This window comes from Haliotis asinina, chromosome 7, assembly GCF_037392515.1.
Source record: "Haliotis asinina isolate JCU_RB_2024 chromosome 7, JCU_Hal_asi_v2, whole genome shotgun sequence".
Classification (NCBI taxonomy): domain Eukaryota; kingdom Metazoa; phylum Mollusca; class Gastropoda; order Lepetellida; family Haliotidae; genus Haliotis; species Haliotis asinina.
Window position 1 is genome coordinate 1,744,231 of NC_090286.1, and position 26,107 is coordinate 1,770,337.

General features: G+C 40.0%; 1 protein-coding gene across 1 annotated transcript in view; it reads left to right on the plus strand.

Annotated features, from left to right (window-relative positions):
* Positions 1-26,107, plus strand: part of LOC137291162 (uncharacterized) — a 118,978-nt gene that overhangs the window by 90,014 nt on the left and 2,857 nt on the right. Inside the window, exons 26-31 of the mRNA XM_067822452.1 lie at positions 17-50; positions 262-326; positions 574-699; positions 1,115-1,240; positions 1,428-1,570; positions 2,119-2,194. Of these exons, the coding sequence (XP_067678553.1) occupies positions 17-50; positions 262-326; positions 574-699; positions 1,115-1,240; positions 1,428-1,570; positions 2,119-2,194 (570 nt within the window). The remainder of the gene's footprint in view (positions 1-16; positions 51-261; positions 327-573; positions 700-1,114; positions 1,241-1,427; positions 1,571-2,118; positions 2,195-26,107) is intronic.

Here is a 26,107-nt window from a genome sequence, read left to right on the forward strand (position 1 = left end):
TATTCTTGGGTTCTAGAGAGTCAAATCCGATATACAGCGAGCTGAGACAGGTAAGAACATATTGCCGTTACACATATTCACTAGCCCCTTCAGTAATATGCTTTACAAGTCGAGGTGTGATGCTTTCACTTTCAGGAAGTAAACATTTCTTCCACATGCTGATAAACCAATCTTTGTGTATTGAATTTAGAGAGTTCAGTTCGAGAGTAACAGAGAACCCATGACTGTATCTGACAATATACTCTCTCTTTCTGTTGTCAGGTAAAGACATTAAAGGTCGTGTGTGGGTGAACGGACGTGCGGATATCTTAGCTGTGATGATGCCTGTACGTGTATCAATACACTTAGTCCTTCAAAAACATTTAGTACTCTGCACGTGCCCAAATACACATTGTCATTCAGTAACACTTAATACTCTGTACATGTCCAAATAGACATGGACATTCGATAATACAGAATGCTAAGGCGCTCCTCGGTTTCCCGACTTATCTTCTATCTCTCTAAACACAGAAAATACTGATGTCATGATGTGCCCCTATAAATAATTCTAGTCTGGTCTTGATTAAATTTCAGTCCCATCTGTCCATGAATGGCTACCTGTTAACTGAGGCCCCATCCGTCACCACGGCGTCTCTGTTCTGGAAACTCACAGAGGAACAGGAGTCTTCCATCGTGATTGTCCTGCCAGACTCGCACCAGGTGAACCACGATAGAACCAAACTGGATACCAAACGACCTTCCGTGGAACACCATATCATTACTAAATCTTTAACGAGTTTTGTAGAAGGAAGCGAGTTTGGTATTCTGTTTTTTCACTCTTCAACATAAATTGATTGAAAGTGTAATGATTCTCAGCCAGTCAAGCATGATCTAATTCCATTGTGACAGATGTATTAGCGTAACATTAAACCATTGTGACGTCATACGTCCGGCATCACGCGATGTTATTGCACAAAGTGTAATAACAGTGTAGAGTTATGAAGCAGTGATGTCTTCAGCGGGTGAGTAATACCTTCAGTTATCTGACTGCTTCACTGTTCACAATCGGGACGTAGAACATAGTTCTTCATACTGAGGAGACAATTATAAAGTCATTCTAATGATTTCTTTTTAGAGAGTGTCCTGCTTCCTACCAGCGCCAGGTGAAAGTCTGGATCTGGGTCCCGCGAGTATTACATGTTCAACAGAGAACGCCATCAACCCCGACATCGTCTTCAGGAACATCCAACGACAGATTCAGGTCGGTTGTCACGTACCATAATCCCATAAATCTTGCACAACATGTAACTACGCTCTCTGACTAATGTATGTAACTGACCTGAGTACGGCATGCAACTTGTTATGGCTTTATAAGATGTAGTGACGTGTGAGATGATTAATACATATATTATGCCAATAAGATTACTGCCACTCTCTCTGTATTCAAGGGCGATGCCTCCTCCCAGACTGTCCGTGTGTACATGATGATGATATTTCCAACTGATGACCATTCAGTTCTCCTTGACCTTCTGGAACAGGTCGACCTTGGCAGAAGGGACAATACCCCAAATCCCGTAACAGTTGTTTTCGGGTATATTGTATTCCTTTCATATCCTTCATTGCACTCTTCACTGCAATAGTTACTGTAATAATAAAAAAGGCTTTGAAAATACAAAAATACAATAATTTCTTCTTGGTCGTTGGGCGGTTGGGTAGCCTAGTGGTTAAAGACCCGAGTTCGAATCCCCATATGAGTTTATTGTGTGCAGCCCATTCCTGGTCTCCTCCGACATGTCAGTCACAGTACTTAGACTTAGCAACCATTCCATATATTTACTGTAGAATCAGTACTCTGATCCTTTCTACCTTTACCCTCACCAGGAACTAACCCATCAGATCTATCTTGGATAATAACCAATTGTTTAGATGTTGCTTTAAGTATCAGACAGTTGTTATTGATGTCAACGTCTTCTTTGTTCCACTACGTTTCTGACCAATTCCTTGCCCTTCATCAGGTATACAATGAAGAAATTGACACCCATAACATTTTAATACCAGCCTCTACGTGCCTCTCAAGAATCTCAATTGCTGGTTTGTTAAATTCCCTCACGGTGAATGCAGATAATGATATTTTTTTAGAGGAAAAGAAAAACGCGTGGCTACATTGTTCTGCATCCTCAGCAACATCGTACTGGGCATTAGGTACGACAACGAGGTGGAGATCTACAACAACATCAGACGTCTCTGAGAGAAGTGTTGAGGTAAGCTGATTAAGGACTGAAGCCAGCGGGTGAGTTGACAGAAGCCAGAGTGAGATGAGTGGATTAATTGGTGGAAGCCAGGGTGAGTTGAGTGGATAAATTGAGACTGGGGGCCAGAGTGGGTTGATTAATTAGTGTTAATGATGCAGTGGAATGCCGGAGAGACAAAGACGCCTTGATCCCTGTTGATTGTTGGGTTGTGTCTGCGGATTTGTACTGCTTCAGCAAGTTTGCGTTGTTTGAAGTCATGTTTGTTGCCAGCAAGTGTTGTGACAGTGTCCCAGTTGATGTTGTGGTCAGGAAATTTGGTGATGTGTTCCGAAATGGCTGATTTTGTGTCACCTTTGTTTGTGGAGGTTTTGTGTTCTTTGATGCGTATGTTGAGTGGTCTGGATGTTTCCCCAATGTAGTTGCTGCCGCAGCTGCAGCTGATGTTGTAGATGACGCCTTTAGGGTGTTGTTGTTGTGTACTGTGTTTCCTACCGTTGGCCTTAATGATTGTTTTGAGGGGTGTTCCTGTTGTAAAGTAGGTGTCAATGCCTGCTTGTTGCTTGAGTAGGCGACTGATGTGGTGTGATGTTTTGCCGGTGTATGGTAGTGAGATGCGTATGGGAGCGAACAAAAGATTACAAAACCTCCACAAACAAAGGTGACACAAAATCAGCCATTTCGGAACACATCACCAAATTTCCTGACCACAACATCAACTGGGACACTGTCACAACACTTGCTGGCAACAAACATGACTTCAAACAACGCAAACTTGCTGAAGCAGTACAAATCCGCAGACACAACCCAACAATCAACAGGGATCAAGGCGTCTTTGTCTCTCCGGCATTCCACTGCATCATTAACACTAATTAATCAACCCACTCTGGCCCCCAGTCTCAATTTATCCACTCAACTCACCCTGGCTTCCACCAATTAATCCACTCATCTCACTCTGGCTTCTGTCAACTCACCCGCTGGCTTCAGTCCTTAATCAGCTTACCTCAACACTTCTCTAATGTATTGTTACCTCAAATAGTTATTGTTAATCCTGTTATTGTTGTATTGTCATCACATGCTCATCTCTGCTGTATATATATTGTACTCCCCCTGCCATTCCCCACACGCTTGAAAACGGTATAAGAATCTATACCGAAACGTCGCTACCCTGCAATAAAGAAGTTGATCATCCATAAAAATTCTTGTCATCTTTATCTCAGCAACTTCTAGAATGCCTCTCAAACAGTTTAATGTGACGTTGGCCAGAGAACAGCGACTATGCCCAGCGTCTGTTGTTTCTGCATCAATAATGCAGTTGCATGAAACCTTTAATGAAGGAATCCCTTCATTAATCCATCATTAAGCTGATGAAGGTTTGGGGTATGATTAACTCATCATTAGCCGTATCAACGTGGCAGACAACATGACGTTCCATCAACTACCTATCCGAAAGCTCTTTTTTCTGCAATTTGAAACATATTGTCCCATTTTGTCTTGATGTGTTTGGACATTGTTCATTACCCCTAAGCTATTGATCTCGGCCGTTTCTCTGTCCCATATCTGCTTCTTTTAGTCATTAGGAATGGACTTAGTCAGTTTGCTGTTAATCACATCGATGTGATCTTCATCTAGGTCTGCTAGAAGTTGTATTTCACAACTTTTTACTACGATTTCTGACATTCAGCCATCGTGCAGACGATAGATTAATGTTTACCCGCAATGCATCATGGATAATAATTAGGGGATTCCCCTAAGTTAATGGTGGTTTAATGACGAGACCTTCATCAGATGCATACTTACTTAATGGGTGTTTAAAGATCGGTTTATACAGCCTTATTTATTTAAACACTTAAGTAATCGGATATTATGATTTTAATCAATGATTAGTGTTTGATTTGATTTACACGTTGATACAACCGGGTCTAGAAGCGTTATGTTCGATATGGATGTCTAAAATAAGATGTTATGTCATTGTAAATGATTTTAAGAAGGCGTACACATTGCCATGACAAGCCCATAGACAGGTATTTGTCATTACCCAAATATTCACGCAAAATATAATATTCAGACGCCATATAGTTTCCTGCAATAATGACGACTCTCTCCGAAGTTGTTTTTTTGGTTTTGAATTGTTTACTAGTAGATTTTCTAGCAACATGTAGCTTGTAATATTTAATCAGGTTCACACTATACGCTTGTACTACTTCAAAGACGTCCTATGATTGTGAGTATTATTTTTGTTGCCATTATTTATTGGAAATTAAATGAGTTGTTTGTCATGTCTCAAGGATGTCATCTTTGTGTACTACATTTCAGCAAACGACACCTTCAGTTCAAAATGCTGTTTCGGTTTATGTATCACGACTGAGGGAGTCAGTTGCCATTGTTATCATCCTACACCATAAACACACAAGTCAGTACAGGAGGCAGTGTCTGTTGCCAACTCAGCAGCTTGAAAAATTCCACAGTAAACAAACAGGACCATGTCGGTTTATATGTTGTTCAACATCAACTTACAAAAGCTGCGGCACCCTGGCGAGCCACCTCCTCGTGGTGGGTGCTGGGTAACGCCAAGAGCTCGCCGACACCTCCGTAGTTGACCCGGGGGGATATTTGGTCCACCAACTTGTTTGCCATGGGTTGCGGCCCTGTGTCGGTGGAGGAAGGGATCCTGGTGGTTGAGAGTAACAGGGGCGTGGAACCGTGTTCCTGTTGCTCAACACACCACCTTGGCCCCGACTTCACCTAGACGGGTGGTAGAACTGGCCCGGTTCTATCAATCGGCTGGTCACGCAAAGCCCCGTGCGTAGTTTTTGTATTTGCACATCTTGTATCGTTGGGTCTTGGACTTTCTGATTTTCAATGTACAGAGTATTTATATATATGAATTTGCCTCGAGTCCTATGCCAGAAGGCGGTGGCTCATGGGCCAATCTGGAGATGTTGACCTCTGAATAATGCATGTCTCCGATTTCTTGTCTAGGGCCGAACCAGTCTGACATTAAATTGGTAGATGAATACAGCTATTCATGTCATATTCCCTGGAGTATAACACCCGTGTATCCCTGGTGTCAGCCTCTTGGAGATCCGGTGCATATGGACATTGTCCTTGTAGACACTCCGTGGTGGGTGGGGAGCATGGGTGCTGAATACTTTTCCTTTCACCATGTCACAACAACTATCTGGTTCATCTAGAAATGAAAAGAAGAGGCGTTATGATACAGCTGACGAATCTTCAAAAACTGTTACTCCAAATGATGACGCCTGGCCTCGTTTCCTTGTAGTTGAGGCTGTCGACTTTCTCCCGATAAAATTAAACCCTTTCGCCATTTCTAATGCCGTATCGGGGATCTGTGGTGAAGTTAAGAATGTCACCCGTCTCCGCAGTGGTTCAATTCTGGTTGAATGTGCTCGGAGACGGCAATCTATTAATTTGTTATCTGTCAAAACATTTGGTCGCGTTGTCTGTCGGACATGTTAGAAGAGGACATTGCAGCAGAGCTCGTAGATCAAGGTGTGACAGGTGTAAAACGTTTCACCGTCAAAATAGAAGGCATCATCGTAAAAACTAACACATATCTCTTGACATTTTCTCGCTCATCCATACCTCAATTCATTAAAGCAGGATACTTTAATATCGCAGTGGACGTCCACTCCGGTGCTGTAAGTACCAGAAGTTCGGTCATGGATCAAACTCTTGTCGTGGTTCTGTGATATGTCATCGTTGTAGTGAGAACCACGACAACAGAGATTGTGACAAGGAGTTGAAATGTGCGAATTGCCATGTTCCACATGGCGCTTCATCAAAATCCTGCCCTGTGTGGCAGAAGGAAAATTCTATAATGAGATTGAAATGTGAAAAAAACGTTTCTTACCTGGAAGCAAAGAAACTTTTCCAAACTCACACCTCAAGCACGTTAAATGTTTCTTATTCTGCAGCTGTCACTCGCTCTGTGTCAACGTCCTCTGTTGCCTGTCAGACAGATTTGACGTGGGTCAAGTCTGGGCAACCTCATGTTTCAGTCTCAGTAGTGAAACCTTCTAGCCCAGTCGTTCAGACTCCGTCTGATTCTCAGACTGAGAAACAGCCTGAGACACAGTCTAAAACTGTCAGCAAACAACAAGCTTCAGTTAATTCATGAAAAACGAAAGGAAAAAAATTAAACAGAAAAGAAACGCCTTCCGTCCCTTTACCTTCAGAGCTTCCTCTGGAGAACCCCTTTGGACCTCTCGACATGGAGGTCACATTGTCCTCACAAACGGAGGACAAGCGGAGGAATAGCTCTTCCTCCCAATCACGAGCGAGATCTCCAATTGAGCCACCATGATTCACTTGTCTGATATAGTTCAATGGAGTTGCAGAGGATTAAAGAGTAACTTCAACGAAATACAATTACTCATTCAAGATCTTAAACCGTCAGCATTATGTCTTCTAGAGACATATCTTAAAAATACAATGATACCTTCACCTTAAGACGATTTAGTGATTACCATTCCTTCTCTCCTCCTGGCACTAAAGCTACTGGAGGTGCTTCTATTTTGGTACACCAGAGTGTCATTCCCCGTTACCCTAAATACGGATCTTCAAGCTGTTGCTATTCGTCTGACACTGCACATTGCTCTGACACTGTGCTGCTTGTATATTCCTCCCTCTTCCAATATTCAACTAAGAGATCTTCAAAATCTGTACGATCAGCTTCCGAAGCCATGTCTCATCATGGGTGATCTTAACGGACACAACCCGCTATGGGGAAGTGTCCATACTAATAGCAAAGGTAAAATTCTTGAAGACTTTATTTCAGATAATAACCTGTGTATATTTAACGATGATTCAGCCACTTATTTACATCCAGCTACGGGATCATATTCTTCCCTGGATCTGTCATTCTCTGATTCCAACTTATATAATGAATTTGAATGGATGGTTCATGATGACCTCTGTGGGAGTGACCACTTCCCCACCATTCTTAAAACAATTAACCCTCGTGATGATCCACCTTCGTCAAGAAGAAACTTTGCCAGGGCTGACTGGTCATCATTTGAGGCCATGTGTATTGAAAACTTAAAACATGACGCGTTTGTGAACAGCGAAGATCCTATACAATTGTTTTCCGATATAATCAATGCCATTGCTGACCAAACGATACCCCAATCCTCTGTAATTCCACATATTCGTAAACCATGGTTTACTAATGACTGTAAACAGGCCAGAACGAGTAGGAAGAAAGCAGAAAAGTATTTTCGCCGCCATCCTACAGTTCATAATTTAGATAAAGTAAAAATTGTAAATGCCAAGGCTCGACGCACGTTTAAACTAAATAAGCGTCAGTCTTGGTGGAACTATATTTCTAACATTAATTCACGTACACCTATTTCAAAGGTGTGGAACATGATTCAACGAATAAAAGGCAAAGGTTCCAAATCTACTGTCCATCATCTGCGGGATGGTGACAATTACTAACTGATAAACAGGACATTGCCAACAAGCTTGGTGACACTCTCTCCAAACATTCTTCCTCGTCTAATTACGTCCCGGAATTCCCAAAATATCTGAAACAACATAAGAAAATAAATTTTACCTCAGACAATGGTGAGGACTATAATGAATTATTCTCATTACATGAACTCCACACTTGAGCAAGCTCATGATACAGCAGCAGGAGCCGATAACATACACTATCAACTCTTGAAACATTTACCGGAATCATGTTTGGAAACACTTTTAAATATTTTTGATTCAATATGGACTTCAAGGAATTTCCCATCTTCCTGGCGTAATGCCATTGTCGTCCCGATTCCAAAACCTGGCCGAGATCATACTGATCCATCTAATTACAGACCAATCTCTTTAACGAGTTGTGTGTGTAAAACCATGGAGCGAATGGTAAATAATCGATTAACTTGGTATCTTGAAACCAATCAACTTATCACAGATATTCAATGTGATTTTAGGAAACATCATAGTACCATTGATCATTTGGTACGATTAGAATCCTTTGTTAAGAATGCTCTCATAAATAAACAACATGCAGTATCGATATTCTTTGATCTCGAAAAAGCCTACGATACAACTTGGAAGCATGGCATTGTCAAGGAGTTATACGATTTTGGTTTAAGAGGCCGTTTGCCTCTTTTTGTATCAGAATTTTTAAAAGGCAGGCAATTTCAAGTCCGGGTAGGTTCAACCCTGTCTGAACATTACAGTCAGGATCAGGGTGTCCCACAAGGGAGTATTTTGTCTGTAACACTGTTTAGCATCAAGATAAACAGTTTATCCAGAGTTTTAACTGATTCAGTTGATGGATCTCTTTTTGTGGATGATTTTAATATTTCCTGTCGTGGTAAAAATATGCATACTATCGAACGACAACTGCAGCTGTGTTTAAACAAAATAGATAAATGGTGTCTAGAAAATGGCTTCAAATTTTCTAAATCAAAAACCAATTGTATACACTTCTGCCGTAAATATAAACCCCATAACGACCCAGAACTATTTCTCAGTGGCACCCCTATCAAAGTTGTCAAGGAGGCTAAGTTCTTGGGACTAATGTTTGATTCACATTTGACCTTTTTGCCCCATATTAAATCCCTAAAAGCCAAATGCTTGAAGGCTCTCGATTTATTAAAGGTTGTGTCTAATTCAAAATGGGGAGGAGATCAGACTACCCTCCTTCACTTATATAGATCACTCGTGCGATCAAAACTTGATTATGGTTCCATCATATATGGTGGAGCCTGTCAAAGCTACCTAAAAATACTTGATTCTGTCCATCACCAAGGCCTAAGACTTTGTTTTGGTTCTTTTAGAACCTCTCCTATCGACAGTCTTTATGTCGAAGCTGATGAGCCTTCTCTCAACCAACGCCGTACAAAACTATCTTTACAATACATCACAAAATTAGCTTCCAATGAGTCTAATCCCGCATATAATTGTGTCTTTAATCCTCTTTATGAGGATTTGTATAACAAAAAGTCTTCTCTTGTTCCGCCTCTTGGTCTCAGAATTAAGCCATTTCTTGCTGCTTCCGGCATTGAGTTGGAAAATATAGCTCCTTTCCGACTTCTTTCTTCTCCTCCTTGGCAGTTGGTTAGGCCACAAGTTGACCTAACATTAACGACATTTAAAAAATCAGAAACGAATGAATTACAGTATAAACAAGAATATAATCAATTGAAACATAAATATAGCATTTATAAATCCTTATTTACAGATGGGTCCAAGGACGGTGGCGCAGTGGCTTGTGCCACTGTCATTGGATCCAGAACAATATCTTTCAGATTACCGGATAATAGTTCTATTTTCACAGCGGAAGCAAACGCTATACTAACGGCTCTTAAATATATTGAAAGACATCCTATACATAAACAGTATATTATCTACTCCGATTCTCTTTCTTGCCTCCAGGCAATTAAAAACCTGTCATGTAAACATCCACTTTTAATAGAAATAATTGAATTATATAATAATCTTGCTACTGGCCAATACGACATCGTCTTTTGTTGGTTACCAAGCCATGTAGGCATTTCTGGCAACACAATGGCCGATCTTGCTGCTAAGGCAGCACTCAACAAATCTGTGACTCCATTTCTTGTTCCATACTCTGATTATATAGCTGCAATTAGAGCGTATATCCGTGATCTGATGCAGAAGAAGTGGGACACCCAAGTAGGTGTAAATAAATTACATGCAGTAAAACCTTATATTGGTTATACCCACTTGGGTTGTCAGTCCAGATTTGAGGAGGTCATTTTGCGGCGATGTCGTATTGGCCATACGAGATATACTCATGAATACCTTTTGAAAGGTGAGGATCCTCCGTTCTGCATCCCTTGTGATGAAAGAATCACAGTCAAGCATATCTTGCTTGACTGTGTTGAGTATTCCATCACAAGGGATCAGTATTTTAAGTCACACTCTATGCAGGATCTTTTTAGCAATATTAGTCTTCATTTAATTATTGCATTTTAAAGGAATTAGATTTGTTAACTGAATTGTACATAGATAAATATTTTAAAATTGGAAGATTAAAATAGTAACTCAAATCGTTAGTGGCTGTACCCTCAAAGGAGGTTGAAGTACCGTAAAATAATTGTCCTCCTGAGAGGGTACGTAAGTCCAAAAACATTTGAAGTAAATTTCAGTTTTCCAGCTTGTTAATCGTAGAATAAGTGTGTTTTTACTTTATGGCTAGATTTGTCTAAATTGCTAACAGCTGAAGGGGTGATGTAAATCCAACTAGGGTCCATGCAGGAAGCAAATGTGCTGTAAGTCCCCATGGTCCTTAGTATGGTGATCTACCTTCAGTTGTTGGCAACCTATAGCTCATTTTTATCTTGTACTGTCCTCTATAGATACATTGTTTTAGGTCTCTTCACTAGTTTTACCTTCTACTCTGTGATATTCTAGTTAGTTTTACTGTCCTTCGTTGACAGGGTTTTACAATGTATGTGCTATCAATTCATTTGTATTTTTATAATTACTCATTCCCGTCACGCTATGGCTGCAATATTGCCGATGTGACGTTAAATTTTAACTCACTCACTCACTACAAAAGCTGCTGTAACTTGGTAGCCTGGACATGATGATCTGTTCCACACTTTGCATCATGACTGACATCTTTTCATGGACACTTGCTTGTGATATATCGTTCCTTATTCCATGGAACTTAAAATGTGGTAATCGTGGGCAGAGTTTCACAATGATCTGCAAAGATTCAGGGAAATATGTGAACATTAGAGCAAATGTCATGTGAGATTTATTGTCTAAGAAAACAACGTGATACGAGGTCTTCCATAAAACATTTCCGGGGAATTTAGGGGACATGTAAGGTTATGACGTCACTGTGACAAAACGTATGTCCTGTCAGTTCCCTACTTCGACATGAACCATACTTGCCATGTTTTTTCTTCAGAAGATCAACTGACATTTGGTTATGTGTGGTGCTAAGACTGGGGCAGGATGCTCACAAAGAGTGAAGGGTCACCACAACTAATGTAAGTTCTGGGTCATTGGAGCCTTTCCCCACAAAACATATTGGCAAAATCAGAACACATATATCTAGCCAAAATATTTATCTGAATTATACTGGCACAATAATGCCTATCACGCTGAAACCCCAGGTTCGATCCCGGGTGGAGCCACCGAGGTTCGGGTCCCGAGGTTTACCCAGCTGAAATTGTGCAATGTGAGTATTTAGTTCATTGCGCCTAACAGGCAGCATGGCTGTATAATCCCCAGGGAGTTGAAAACGTATCGGAAAGTACGATAGTCTCCTATGGCCGGTGATATTAAGCAGGCAATGTGTCTGGATATTAGCGCCATATAAGCGGACCATTACGCACTTAATACCGGAATACTAGATAGAGAGACAGACAGTATTCATTCAGTAGAGAGACCTCCGCCCATAACACAATCAAACTGAGATATTCAGTGAGTGCGCTGAAGCAACTCGGCAGCTCCATTCCTGGAGTGTATCCATTTCTGCACATAGAAAAGATAGATATAGGCCAATATTTTATATAACAACATCATTCTTGCTTTGCATAAAGATTCACAACAGAGTAATGAGTAAGAGGTTCTTTAGTGAGCTTTGTTATATATTTTGTACAACAGACATTACAAATACGTTGTACATGATATTCATTTTCTATATAATTCAGGCGTCCCCTTTTACAAAAGGGTCTTAGCCTTTCGTTGTATTCAAGTCCATAACATTTACCACATTCAACTGCCTTATAAAAATTACTGCATCTAAACCTTGATATAGCAATTCTTTGATGCATAGGGATATCACAACACAAATATCTTTCAACATTTAACAAAGTTTCATACTCCTCCTAAAATATACAATTAAGAGATTGATTAATTGATGAGAACCATGAGTGTTTTAAGTTATCACCTAGCCTTAGCTTGAAAGGGAAGACAACATATTCCACATTTCCTATTTCCTGACTTAGTCAAGCATAACGCTGGGATGGCGATAGACATTAGACCTGGTCATGACAACCCGTTAAAATCAACAACTCGTGCTTGGCATAAACGGCGACTAACGGGTTCGGAAAGTCAGAATCGATTGGTTGACCTTGGTATCCAAACTGGAAGCTCGTCCTGTTGATCATGGGATTGTCTGGTCCAGCCGGCAAACCAACCGATTAACCTGGCAGAATGCTCGAAGCATTGTCACGGATCATCTGATTATGTAGCTCTGACTTACGTTCGTGCACGAATATCCTATTACCAAATGGAGTAAACGTTGTCAGAACAATGAACTTCAGAGACTGTCGTACTTGCATTACACATGCTTCCTATCACTTCCTCATTGGAAGTGCCACTATGTACAATCCATCACAGAAAGCATTTACATACCCACTGAGTAATCAGCTCATGGTTTGTATCAGTAATCAGTGATGTCCCCAAATCTGCCATATTCTACTAGAATGTGCACTATAAACAGTGTTAGAAGGATGAAGCATCTGGCGTGCATAATCAGGAAATAGTCATGAAACTATCCTTGACAAACATGTATGTTACAATATACATAGGTTGTGTCAAACTGGACTGTTCTATAACTGAATGAATCGAACAACTGGACCGTCGTACATGCCCGCTGTCTGAGTTACCTCTGACTGCGTTTGTTATCGGAAGTAGAGAACTGTGAAGTGTTTCATAATTGCTTTGACAGTTCATTTCAAAATCTTGATGTTTTTGCGCTCAGGTCTTTCCCTGACGTACACTCTATCCCATTCAGTGTTCGCCCTCTTATGTCACAAATAACAAACTCTCTATATTAAACCCAGACTCTACAATGAGTTCAGTAAATGCTGGATTGTGACTGGTAGATCAAAGTCATTCAGTGGTATGTGGTAAATACATCTGATTTTCCAACAGGGCAAGTATGTTTTCTTAATGTTGATAAAAATGTAATGGTAGAATGTTTGGTGTTAAACTCCTAATTGTATGACATGTAATGAAAGTATGCGGTTTGTGCCTGTCGCTGAAAATTAAACATCTCACATGGTATTTAACTGAATAGACGGCTACGACCGACATGGTCGCCAGCTCAGTAATCCGTCAACCGCAGCGAAATATCAGCAGCACGAGATATGCTAATGTAAGAGTCTTGAAATTTCACGTTTCTAATGATCATATCAATGTAACTGTGTAGATGGTTGTGATCAACGGTCCTAGCACTATATGATAACAGCGTGTTGAAGTGTTTCTCACGGTGAGTATTTGTTAATCTGACATTGCTTGCAGGAAGTTACTGATAGGTGCTAAAGCGTCTGACACAGAAGTGACGGACGAGGCTATCAATTTCCTTATCGTTATTTGAATAGCAATTGTTTTAGGTGTCAAGTGGATCGTGTTTGGCTTCATTTCCTTATGTGCAATATTTGTATAATGTGCTATTTTCACGCTGTATGCTTGTCGTAAGAGGCGACTAACGGGATCGGGTGGTCAGACTAGCTGGCTTGGTTGACACATGTCATCGGTTCCCAATTGCGTAGATCGATGCTCATGTTGTTGATCACTGGATTGTCTGGTCCAGACTCGATTATTTACAGACCGTCGCTATATAGCTGGAATATTGCTAAGTGTGACGTAAAACTAAACTCGCTCGCTCGCTCGCTCACGCTGTATGCTACTTGCTCACTGGCTGTTGTGAAAATATATGTCTACTTTGCCTTGTGTTTATCTTTTCGTGCGCGTGCTTTCTGCACACTCGCTCTTCTCCTCGCCCAGAGAGCGGAAGGGGTTCGATCCCCAAAAGACCTTAAACTATGGCATTTGATGATCACTGAATGACGCTCAGCACAAATGGGTACAACAAGAATTGATCGGTTCAGAGTCAGTATAATGTACCTGAGTGGGGCACCCATGCTAAACTGCGGCATGGTATCTCAGTGAGCTGGCACTATAAAACTGGGCTAGTGGAAGCTGCCACACATGCATACACATACATGGATCATATTAGCGAAATATTCTCAAGTAGGACGTTAACACACATTTCACCTCACCTCTCTCTTCTCGTAGGTTATTCCCGCATTAGGAGACACATGAATTAAATAAATGTTTCAATCTTGACGCGACGCTTTGTACGTGTATTTTTGTTTCGTTGTATTTTAACTTACAATTGGTCTATTTGATTCCATGTAAGACCTTGATTACATTAACAACAGACCGACTTCATAATCGTGAGATATCATTTCACAAATGTCCAAATCATTATATAAATCATCCAAGAGGGACAACAAGTGAATGAGTGAGTTAATATTTAGGTCACACTGGCAATATTCCAGACATATGGTGACGAGAATACTTTAATCATTTATATCACTATTAAAATCAATAAATTTAGATCTTAAATGCCTGTCATCGAAGGACAATACAACTACAAACGTATCACAGCGGGAAAAACCAAATGTGATGATAAGTCATCAATGACTAACTTTGATCTGTGAAGTAGAAATCTTTATTGTATTGTTATCTTTTTATTCACCCTTCAGGAAACAAAACACAAACTCACTCAGCCTAAATCAATTTCCTTGAGCTGAATGTGTACACAATTATGAATGCTTTAATGTTTAAATACTGAAAAATAGCGTTACTTTCATTTCAAAGTGGACGTTCTAAACGCGTGCATATTTCGTTCATATATTAGCTAATGTACCCTACAACAAAACACAGACCTGTATACGAAGGTCTCATCGAAATACACTGGTCATTGTTTATGAAATGTAGATGTTGTTTGATAGATACTGATTGCACGATATGTGACACATGTGTCAGTGAAAATCTAACCAAAACCGGAAACTAAAACTATGGCTAAACTTAATGAACCAGGAAATGTGCATTTTATCTCTCTGCCTGATTGCGGGCACACAAGGTAAAATCTTTTGTCAACTGTATATACATTATCAGGAGTGCTTCAGTAAAGACATTGTCGTCGGTATCTGGCATCATTATCAAGATCTAGAGGGACCGTTTAGTAAATTGTGCAAATACGTGAAGCTTAGCTGAAACCAGCTACACTTACACACAGTTTTTCATAAGTAAAATATGTGTAACCCAATCTCTTGGAATACCTAGAGGACTTGTGAGGTGGTGATACTTGTGAGGTGGTGATACTTGTGAGGTGGTGATACTTGTGAGGTGGTGATACTTGTGAGGTGGTGATACTCACAACGTATTGTTTGGTACTGTACAAAACTAACTAGTCCAAGAGAATGTGGGTTTGAAGTTCCCAGATTACAGAACCAACTTACGTGAGATTTAGGTAGCAAAACCAAAAGAATGTTCATAATATTGGTGATTAAATGCGACGATACTCTTCAGTGACGTATCTGTGTTATGTAAATGGTCTGCCATCTTTAAATAATGGCCAAATTCCTCCTACTGTCAGATGCTGCCGATATTTTCTTGTATACGATTAACATATTTAGCATACACTAGATTAAATATTCTCCGTTCTGATGATCAGAAGGGTGACTTCAACGTGTCAATAGTCAGGTTTCCTTGCTCAGAGAATGGTAGAGAGTGTTACCCTAAAAACCGCAAGACTTACTTAACCTGTACGAGGCGTGGAGTAGAGATAACAGCAGAAATTGACACGAATCGGTACCCCCAACAACACCGGCCCGCACCCACCGAATCCCGACCACCCTCGGGTGACAGGACAACCGGTGTAGTCTGCTGAACATAAACCTTTCATCGTGAGAGGTTTCATGTACGTAACTATCAAGTTGATGAAACTTGCACATCTACAAAAATAAAGTCCTCTCCAGTTCCTCATGTCCGAAAACCATGGTTTACAGATGATTGCAAACAGGCTAGGAAGGCACGGAAGAAAGCCGTACATTACTTTCGTCGCCATCCTATGGTTCACAATTTAGATAAATTTAAAATTTTGAACGCCAAAGCTCGGCGTACGTTCAAGCAAAGTAAACGCCACTCTTGGCAGAACTATGTCTCAAAAATTAATTCGCGCACGCCGATATCAAAGGTGTGTGGAATATGATCCAGAAAATCAAGGGTAAGGGATCAAAATCTAGTATCCATCATCTGAAAGATGGGAACCAATTATTGACTAGTAAATCAGATATTGCAAATAAACTTGGTGAGACGTTGGCCAAACACTCTTCTTCATCTAATTATGTACCTGAATTCCAAAAATATAAAAAACAGCAGGAAAAGACACCTATTAATTTCACTTCAGATAATGGAGAAGACTACAATGAAACTTTTTCGATACATGAACTTCACACTGCTCTGGATCAGGCTCACGATACTGCTTCTGGAGCTGATGGTATACATTATCAACTCCTGAAACACTTGCCAGACTCATGTTTGGAGACACTGTTATATATTTTTGATAACATTTGGACAAGTGGAAAATTCCCTTCGTCGTGGCGTGATGCTATTATTGTTCCTATTCCTAAACCTGGACGTGATCACACTAATCCTTCTAATTATAGGCCCATTTCACTAACTAGCTGTGTTTGCAAGACCATGGAACGCATGATAAATAATCGACTTGTTTGGTACTTGGAAACAAATAACATAATAACAGATATACAATGCGGTTTCCGTAAAAACAGAAGTACTCTCGATCATTTAGTGCGTTTAGAATCTTTCGTGAAAAATGTCATAATTAATAAACAACATGCAGTGTCAATCTTTTTCGATTTAGAAAAAGCGTATGACACAACATGGAAACATGGAATTTTAAAAGATTTACATGACCTTGGATTACGAGGTCGTTTACCTCAATTTATATCCAACTTTTTAAATGACCGACAATTTCAGGTCCGAGTGGGTTCAACCCTGTCTGATCATTACAATCAGGATCAGGGTGTTCCACAAGGCAGTATTTTGTCTGTCACACTGTTTAGCATTAAGATTAACAGTTTGTCCAAGGTTTTAAATGATTCAATTGATGGGTCGCTTTTCGTGGATGATTTTAATATTTCTTGTCGCGGTAAAAATATGCATACTATTGAACGGCAACTACAGTTGTGTTTAAACAAAATAAATAAATGGTGTCTCGAAAATGGATTTAAATTTTCTCAGTCAAAAACTAATTGTCTACACTTCTGTAGAAAATATAAGCCACATAAGGACCCAGAACTGTTTCTAAATGGTATTCCCATCAAAGTGGTCAAGGAGGCCAAGTTCTTGGGTATAATTTTCGACTCCCATTTAACTTTTCTTCCACACATTAAATATCTAAAAAATAAATGCTTGAAGACTCTGGATTTACTAAAAGTTGTTTCCAATTCAAAATGGGGAGGTGATCAAGCTACTCTGCTTCACCTATATAGATCACTGGTCCGCTCAAAGCTTGATTATGGGTCCATCGTATATGGGGGAGCCTGTAAAAGCAACCTAAAACTATTAGATTCTGTCCACCACCAAGGTCTTAGACTGTGTCTCGGGTCCTTTAGAACCTCTCCCGTGGACAGTCTTTACGTTGAGGCAGATGAACCATCTCTTTCACAACGCCGTATAAAATTATCTGTACACTATATTACAAAACTTTTTTTCTAACAAGTCTAATCCTGCTTTTAATTGTGTGTTTAATCCCGTCTATGAAGATTTATATAGTAAGAAATCTTCTCTTGTTCCACCCCTTGGGCATAGGATTAAACCATTCCTTCCTGGTGCTGGCATTGCGCTGGAGACTATATCTCCTTCGCGTTTGTTTTCTTCTCCTCCTTGGCAACTAGTGCGGCCACAAGTTGATTTAACTCTTACGCAGTTTAAGAAGTCAGAAACTAATCAATTACAATATAAGCAAGAATATAATCAATTAAAAAGTAAATATAGCAATTACAAACCCATATTTACCGATGGGTCCAAGGACGGTGGCGCAGTAGCTTGTGCCACTGTAATTGGATCCAGAACAATATCTTTTAGATTACCAGATTGCAGCTCTATTTTCACAGCTGAAGCTAACGCCATATTAACGGCTCTTAAATATGTTGAAAGACACCCCAAACATAAACAGTATATAATCTATTCGGACTCTCTTTCTTGCCTTCAAGCTATTAAAAGTATTTCTTGTAAACATCCACTTTTGATAGAAATTATTGAATTGCATAATGATCTTGCTACTGACCAATACGACATCGTCTTCTGTTGGTTACCCAGCCACGTAGGCATTTCTGGGAATACACTGGCCGATCTTGCTACCAAGGCAGCACTCAACAAATCTGTGACACCACTTCTTATTCCATACTATTATAAAGCTACCATTAAATCTTATATCCGTGATCTGATGCAGAAGAAGTGGGACATCCAAGTGGGCATTAATAAATTGCATGCAATAAAACCTTATATTGGTTATACTTACTTGGGTTGTCAGTCCAGATTTGAAGAGGTCATCATGCGGCGATGTCGTATTGGCCATACGAGATATACTCATGAATACTTATTGAAAGGTGAGGATCCTCCATTCTGCATCCCTTGTGATGAAATAATCACGGTCAAGCATGTCTTGCTTGACTGTATCGAATATTCCATCACAAGGGATAAATATTTCAAATTCCGAACTATGAAGGATCTTTTCAGTAACATTAGTTCTCGTTTAATTCTTGCATTTTTAAAAGAGTTAGATTTGATATCATACTTGTAAATAGATGAATATTTTATAATTGAAGGTTTAAATTGATAACTAAGATTGTTAGTGGCTGTATCCTCGAGGGAGGTTAAAGTACTGTAAAATTATTGTCCTCCTGAGAGGGTACGTAAGTCCACAAACATTCAAAGTAAATTCAAACTCTTCGCCTTTTTAATCGTAGTATATGTGTCCTTTTAAATACATGGCTAGATGTGCCTAAATTGCTAGCGACTGAGGGGATGGTGTAAATCCAGCTAGGGTCCATGCAGGTAGCAAAAGTAATGTAAGTCCCCATGGTCCCTAGTATGGTGATCTACCTTCAGTTGTTGGCAATCTATAGCCCATTTTTAGATTGTATTGTCTTCTATAGTTAAACTGTTTTAGATTTAATTACTAGTCTTAAATGGATATCTGTGATATTTACTAGTGGTTTTACTGTTCTTCGTGAACAGGGTTTTATTCATTCATTCTACACTGTCATTATTACTTGCTCTCGTCACGATATGGCTGCAATATTGCCGATGTGACGATAAATATGAACTCACTCACTCACTCACTCAAGGCAATGCTTCAACTGATTATCTTCAACACAATGGTTCTACTGATTATTTTCAACACAATGGTTCTACTGATTATTTTTAACACAATGGTTCTACTGATTATCTTCAAGACAATGCTTCTACTGATTATCTTCAACACAATACTTCTACTGATTATCTTTAACACAATGGTTCTACTGATTATCTTCAAGACAATGCTTCAACTGATTATCTTCAACACAATGGTTCTACTGATTATTTTCAACACAATGGTTCTACTGATTATCTTTAACACAATGGTTCTACTGATTATCTTCAACACAATGGTTCTACTGATTATCTTCAACACAATGGTTCTACTGATTATCTTCAACACAATGGTTCTACTGATTATCTTTAACACAATGGTTCTACTGATTATCTTCAACACAATGGTTCTACTGATTATCTTCAACACAATACATCTACTGATTATCTTCAACACAATGCTTCTACTGATTATCTTCAACACAATACTTCTACTGATTATTTTCAACACAATGGTTCTACTGACTATCTTTAACACAATGCTTCTACTGAATATCTTCAACACAATGGTTCTACTGATTATCTTCAACACAATACTTCTACTGATTATCAACACAATGCTTCTACTGATTATCTTCAACACAATACTTCTACTGATTATTTTTAACACAATGGTTCTACTGATTATCTTTAACACAATGCTTCTACTGATTATCTTTAACACAATGGTTCTACTGATTATCTTCAACACAATGGTTCTACTGATTATCTTTAACACAATGCTTCTACTGATTATCTTCAACACAATGGTTCTACTGATTATCTTCAACACAATACTTCTACTGATTATCTTCAACACAATGCTTCTACTGATTATCTTCAACACAATACTTCTACTGATTATTTTCAACACAATGGTTCTACTGATTATCTTTAACACAATGCTTCTACTGATTATCTTCAACACAATGGTTCTACTGATTATCTTCAACACAATGGTTCTACTGATTATCTTCAACACAATACTTCTACTGATTACCTTGAACACAATGCTTCTACTGATTATCTTTAACACAATGGTTCTACTGATTGTCTTTAACACAATGCTTCTACTGATTATTTTCAACAACATGCTTTTACCGATTTTCGTCAACATAATGCTTCTACTAATTATCTTCAACACAATGCTTCTACTGATTATCTTCAACAGAATACTTCAACTGATTACCTTCAACACAATACTTCTACTGATTATCTTTAACAGAATGATTCTGCTGATTATCTTCAACACAATGCTTCAACTGATTACCTTCAACACAATGCTTCTACTGATTATCTTTAACACAATGCTTCTGCTGATTATCTCAGACATAATACTTCTGCTGATTATCTAAGAAAACAACTGGGAATGTAGGTACACGTGGCTCTCTAACACCATTGTTCTAATATTATAGGTGACTGCCCTCAAGGAAGATACGGAGAAAGGTGTGATGATGAGTGCCACTGCCCCCTGGACGAATGTGATCCTCTATCTGGTTGCTTAGCAACTGTCTGTGATCCGGGATGGTCTGGACCAAAATGTCAGATAAGTAAGGCTACATACACTCCGTTGAAATGATTTCCAATATCGCCACTTTCAGTTTCCTTTACTTGTGTTTTCATGGTTATTATCTGTTGAAACACGCAGGAAGTAAACATGTAAATGCTTAGTTTTATCATATAAAACTATTTGCAAATAGTTCCATCTACTAGTTTCACAAACAGACACACTATGTGACATACACAAGAATGATACTATAAACTATTCGCTTGAGAGTCGTTGTACGAATATGTCTACTCCATTAGCTTGCACTACTTCACTAGCTTGTACTACTTTATGATCTTGAATCAACATGAAACAATAGGAATGTAACTTGAGTCACTGGGGCCTTGATAATTTCGATAACGGGCGATGTGATTATCTTATGCTTAACTGTTTTGCAAGTCACACCAAAGACGAGGGCTCAATTCCTATCACAGCTACAACATATGGGGGACATTTCTGAGCCCTTCGCGTTGATACTGCTTGAATATTGGTAAATGCGGGAGCAAAACCAAACTCTGTCACTCACTCACTGATATTTCTGTAAGAAACATACTCGGTCGTGTTTTCTTTCAGAGACTCGGTTGTTGATCCGTGTTGTGGTCGCGGGAGGGACGTACCTGATGTTGATCATCGCTGCGGTTGTTGTGTGTTGGTAAGATGTTTAGACAAAACATTTACTTAACCTGATACCTTCACACCTACACCATCTGCACAGCAAAACATACCAGTTATTGAATTCATTCCGAAGCAGTGGAATTAACTATGAGTGTGTGTGTCCATGCCTGCGTGCGCGTGCGACACGTACGCGTGCGCGCATGTGTGTACATGCATCCATCCTGATGTGAAAAGAAACGGAACTGGTTTAACTGATTTGCCAACGTAAACAAACCCTCGCAGGAACTCTGAGATCCAATGTGAGGAACGAGAACCCTGGCACTCCTGAAGGCTCCACTGAAGTTGAGGTGGAAAAACTGCATGACACGATCAGGGATGTGCTAAGTCAACATGGCGGTATTCGCAAGGAATTCCATGTAAGTGATAGCTAATGACTGACGTATAGATTCTTTTTGTAACCGTAGTGTTTTTGTTTGAAATTTCGGCTTAGTGTTCCTACAGTCGCCAGCAGCTAAGGAGATGGTATAAATCCAGCTAGGGTCAATGCAGGTAGCTAAAGCACCGTAAGTCCTCATGGTCCCTAGTATCATGATCTACCATCAAGAGTTGGCGATCTACGGCCTGTCTAATGTTGTGTTGTTTTCGAAATCAAACTGACTGGCTCAACTTAATGTGTCAGTGATGTTACCACGTGACAAATAATGGACTAACATATACGGTAAGAATGGATTTTATTTTAAAAAAGTGTCAGCTTGAATCCAAATTCAACATTTGCACTATTCATTGTTAGAAACTAAGAAAATTTACCGCGGCAGTTTGGTTACACGTGCAGTTCCTGACATATCTATTGTTCCAGCGACTTTCCGCTGGTGTCAGTCAACCTCAGCACAGAGCCCGACGTAACAGAGGGAAGGACCGCTACAGGAACCCCTATCCTTGTAAGTGATGCCACAAACAATGGTCTGCACATAGATAAACGCTTTAAACCATCAACTATATACAAGCTCAATCCATTTCGAAAACCCGAAGGTAATGTGACCGCCATAGAAGTAGATTCCGTTTGGTGTAAATAACAATTTAGCTGCGAAAGAATGTACCGGAGACGGTGAGAATACCAGTGTCCAGACAATCATATGATCAGTCACTATCAAGTGATCGATCATCCAGAAAGTCAAGCGGGTAATTTGGAAACTACTGTTTACAAGTACAAAAGCACTGAGGACATAGATTTGTCTCTCACTACAATGGGGGTCAGTTGTAGTGTTTCTTTACACTATAGTGGGCATCAACTGTAGTGTTAATCACATTTTATTTCAATATTTCAGATGATTACAACCAAGTCCGACTGACCAAACTGGGCAGAGATTCCCTCTCCACCTACATCAAAGCCAACTACATCAATGTAGGTTGATGATGAGTTTCACAACTAGTCAAATGAGATGACATATGCGGAAACAAAATATTAACTGACAACATTTCAATTTCAGGGATACTGAAACCTCGAGCATACATTGTGACTCAAGGTATGTGCCACAGTCTTCCGTGAAAAGCTGCCAGATACAAAACACGACAGTGAGAAGAGTTAACATAGTGCTGTACAATCGAACCACATTTACTCGGACCCTGTGTATCCGGAAAACCCGTCTTCCGGACGATTTTTTTGGGAAAACGAAACTTAACTTGAGTAATTGTACTCGCCTCGTCGGACCCAGTGCTTGCGGACCAGTCGTGCAGGTCATGCAGGTCTAGCAGCACATATTTACCGAAAGACATATCTACCGCAACTTCACACACCATCATAGAACTGGATCAAAGCTCACTCAGGCCTTCACTCACTCACGCAAAATACATCTGACGTCATTATAAATATTTCCCGTAAATTAGGCATCAACGTAAAACGAAATTTAGTTATATTTATGACCAGCTGGTAAAGTTTTTTTCCAGGGCCCAAAAGGACAACTATTGGTGACTTCTGGCGAATGATCTTTGAGAAGGAGATAACTCGAGTGGTCATGCTGACCAACCATGTAGAGAAAGGAGTGGTAAGTCTTCTTGCCCTTTAATCAAATTCCAACTATGCCTGAACTATAGATGTGCATAAATCAGTCTGATGTATTATTTCACCACTAGGTCAAATGCGACTCCTACTGGCTGGACGGATATAACCTTGATACTGGACATTTCCTGATTTCTGTCACCATGAAGAAGCAGAGATCTCACTGGAACTTCCGGACACTCAAAGCAAAGTCTAAAGAGGTATCAGCTTAGATTTAACTCTGTTGTCGCATGTAAGGTAAAAAACTAGCGAGTAATCCATGTATTTTGCTTTGCGCAGACTGGCGAAAGTCTTATTGTCCATCACTTCCAGTTTACTGTGTGGTTTGAGGACAGCACGGCTGATGAGCTCGCTTTGGCAGAGTTTGTTTTCAGAGTGAGGCGGACACCCAACCCTAACAACTCCCCACTGCTGGTTCACTGTAGGTAAGTTGGACACATCCAATGTTACACATTATGTGCACTATCACAGTAATTGTCATCAACGGGACAGTACTACAGGACTCTGTGAACTGAGTAACCTGAAGTCCTGGTCTGTTTCTGGCACAATTTCAAACACGCAAATCCAAAACCTCACGTCACTAGATTCCGCTGAAATGAAATGGAACGATCTACTTGGTGATGCCAGACGTCCTCAAACACTTCAAAAATAACACAGCTCTTTAGAAAGTAATGAAAGTTGGGATTGCTGTTTCTCAGGACAATTTCTATCGCACTCACACTCTCAGAGTCAACGATTGGATCCGTTCGGCCACTGTTCTTACAGTTCTACTCCCATTGGCAAACTTCCCCTTCCATATTGGAATGCTTGTCTCTGATGAAATAGGTGGTCAAAGTCAAGTCAAAGAGATGCTATTATTATTATGTCTTCGTTTGTGTTTGTATGGAAGTGCATGTGGCCGCCATTGTCTTGTCCGCATGTAGATAGAGTAATGGTCTAATTCAGTCATTTTCTGTTATCAACAGTGGAGGGATCGGCCGGACAGGGACCTACATTACAGTGGACTATCTGCTGGACCAGGCCTTCACTGACCACAAGGTGGACGTGTTCCAGGTGGTCAATACCATGAGACAACAGCGCCACAGCATGGTACAGAACCAGGTACAATACAGTTTGTGTCTTACAGGTATTTTGGACATGGCGGATATAGTAGTATACTATTGCTAACCAAATGTATGTTCAATGTGTGATCCCATCTACACGTAAACGGTGTCATGCATAATACACTGACACGAATTTTACTGAAATGATGTACTACTTCTCATGCCGACGCCTATTTTGGACACGTCACAGAGTCAGTACATCAGCGTGTACCCCACTCTGTATGAAGCCCTCCTGGTCGGGGATACAGCCTTATCCCTAGCAGCATTTAGAGGAAGGGCTCGTCAGGCAGATGGCACATTCACATTCCTCAGCTGGTACAGGTAAGAGGACTGACAGTCTGTATAAACACCACAAAAATAATATCAATAACAAATAAATAATTGACATTCATTCTAACAGAGATTAATTCATGCCCCAAGCTGAACATTTTAGTAACTTCAGTTACATCCATTATCGGTATAAATGTATTCATTTGATTAATTGATATGTTGACTTTAATATTATGTTTCGATATTCAGAAACTGGCAAGAGAGAGAGGAAGTGCTGAATTAGGTGAGAATATTGGGCTTGTTACTGTCACGTCATATTGGGGTAAGTCGGCCACGTGTATATGTTTCACTCCCAAATGTGCTTACACTATTTCCATAATTAACAAAAGACGAGGATAAGGACATAAAATCATTATGATTATGATATGACTTGTACTAGGAGCTCCTTGTTGCAGGAGGCAACTACAGGAGCATGTTAAGGATGAGGGGGAGAACTGATCTCCTGACAGTCGCGATGCCGGTAAGTCATGCTATGATTCTGTTAAATCCCATCACAAATATAACGTTGCAGCTATAAACGACATTAGTCTCACTGTCAACATGCAATGAAGTACGACGTTAAAATCACGCACTCACTTAATCGTCTATACCTGATATATATATGTTCCAAACGGACAGAGGTGGATGCACATAAAAGTAATTATTATGTTTCCAAACATGACTGTTTTCAGTCCCGACTGTCTGTGAGAGGATACCTCGTAACCCAGGCTCCCTCCATCACCACGGCATCTTCCTTCTGGGAACTCACAAACAGCCACGAGTCGTCTACAATCATAGTCCTGCCCAAGTCATTACACGTAAGAAACAATTACCCGACTTTGCTATAAGCCTTATGTTGTATATATACCTCACTAAGTTTAGTGGCACCTTCAGGACAATGATGAGAAACTTGGGTTGCTTTCGCACAAAGAGTTTCGCACGAGCGATGCGTTTCATAATCGAACGGCCCGAGCGTCTGTGGCGAGCATACTCTCTGGTCCCAAAACTTCCCTTCCTACAAAATGGA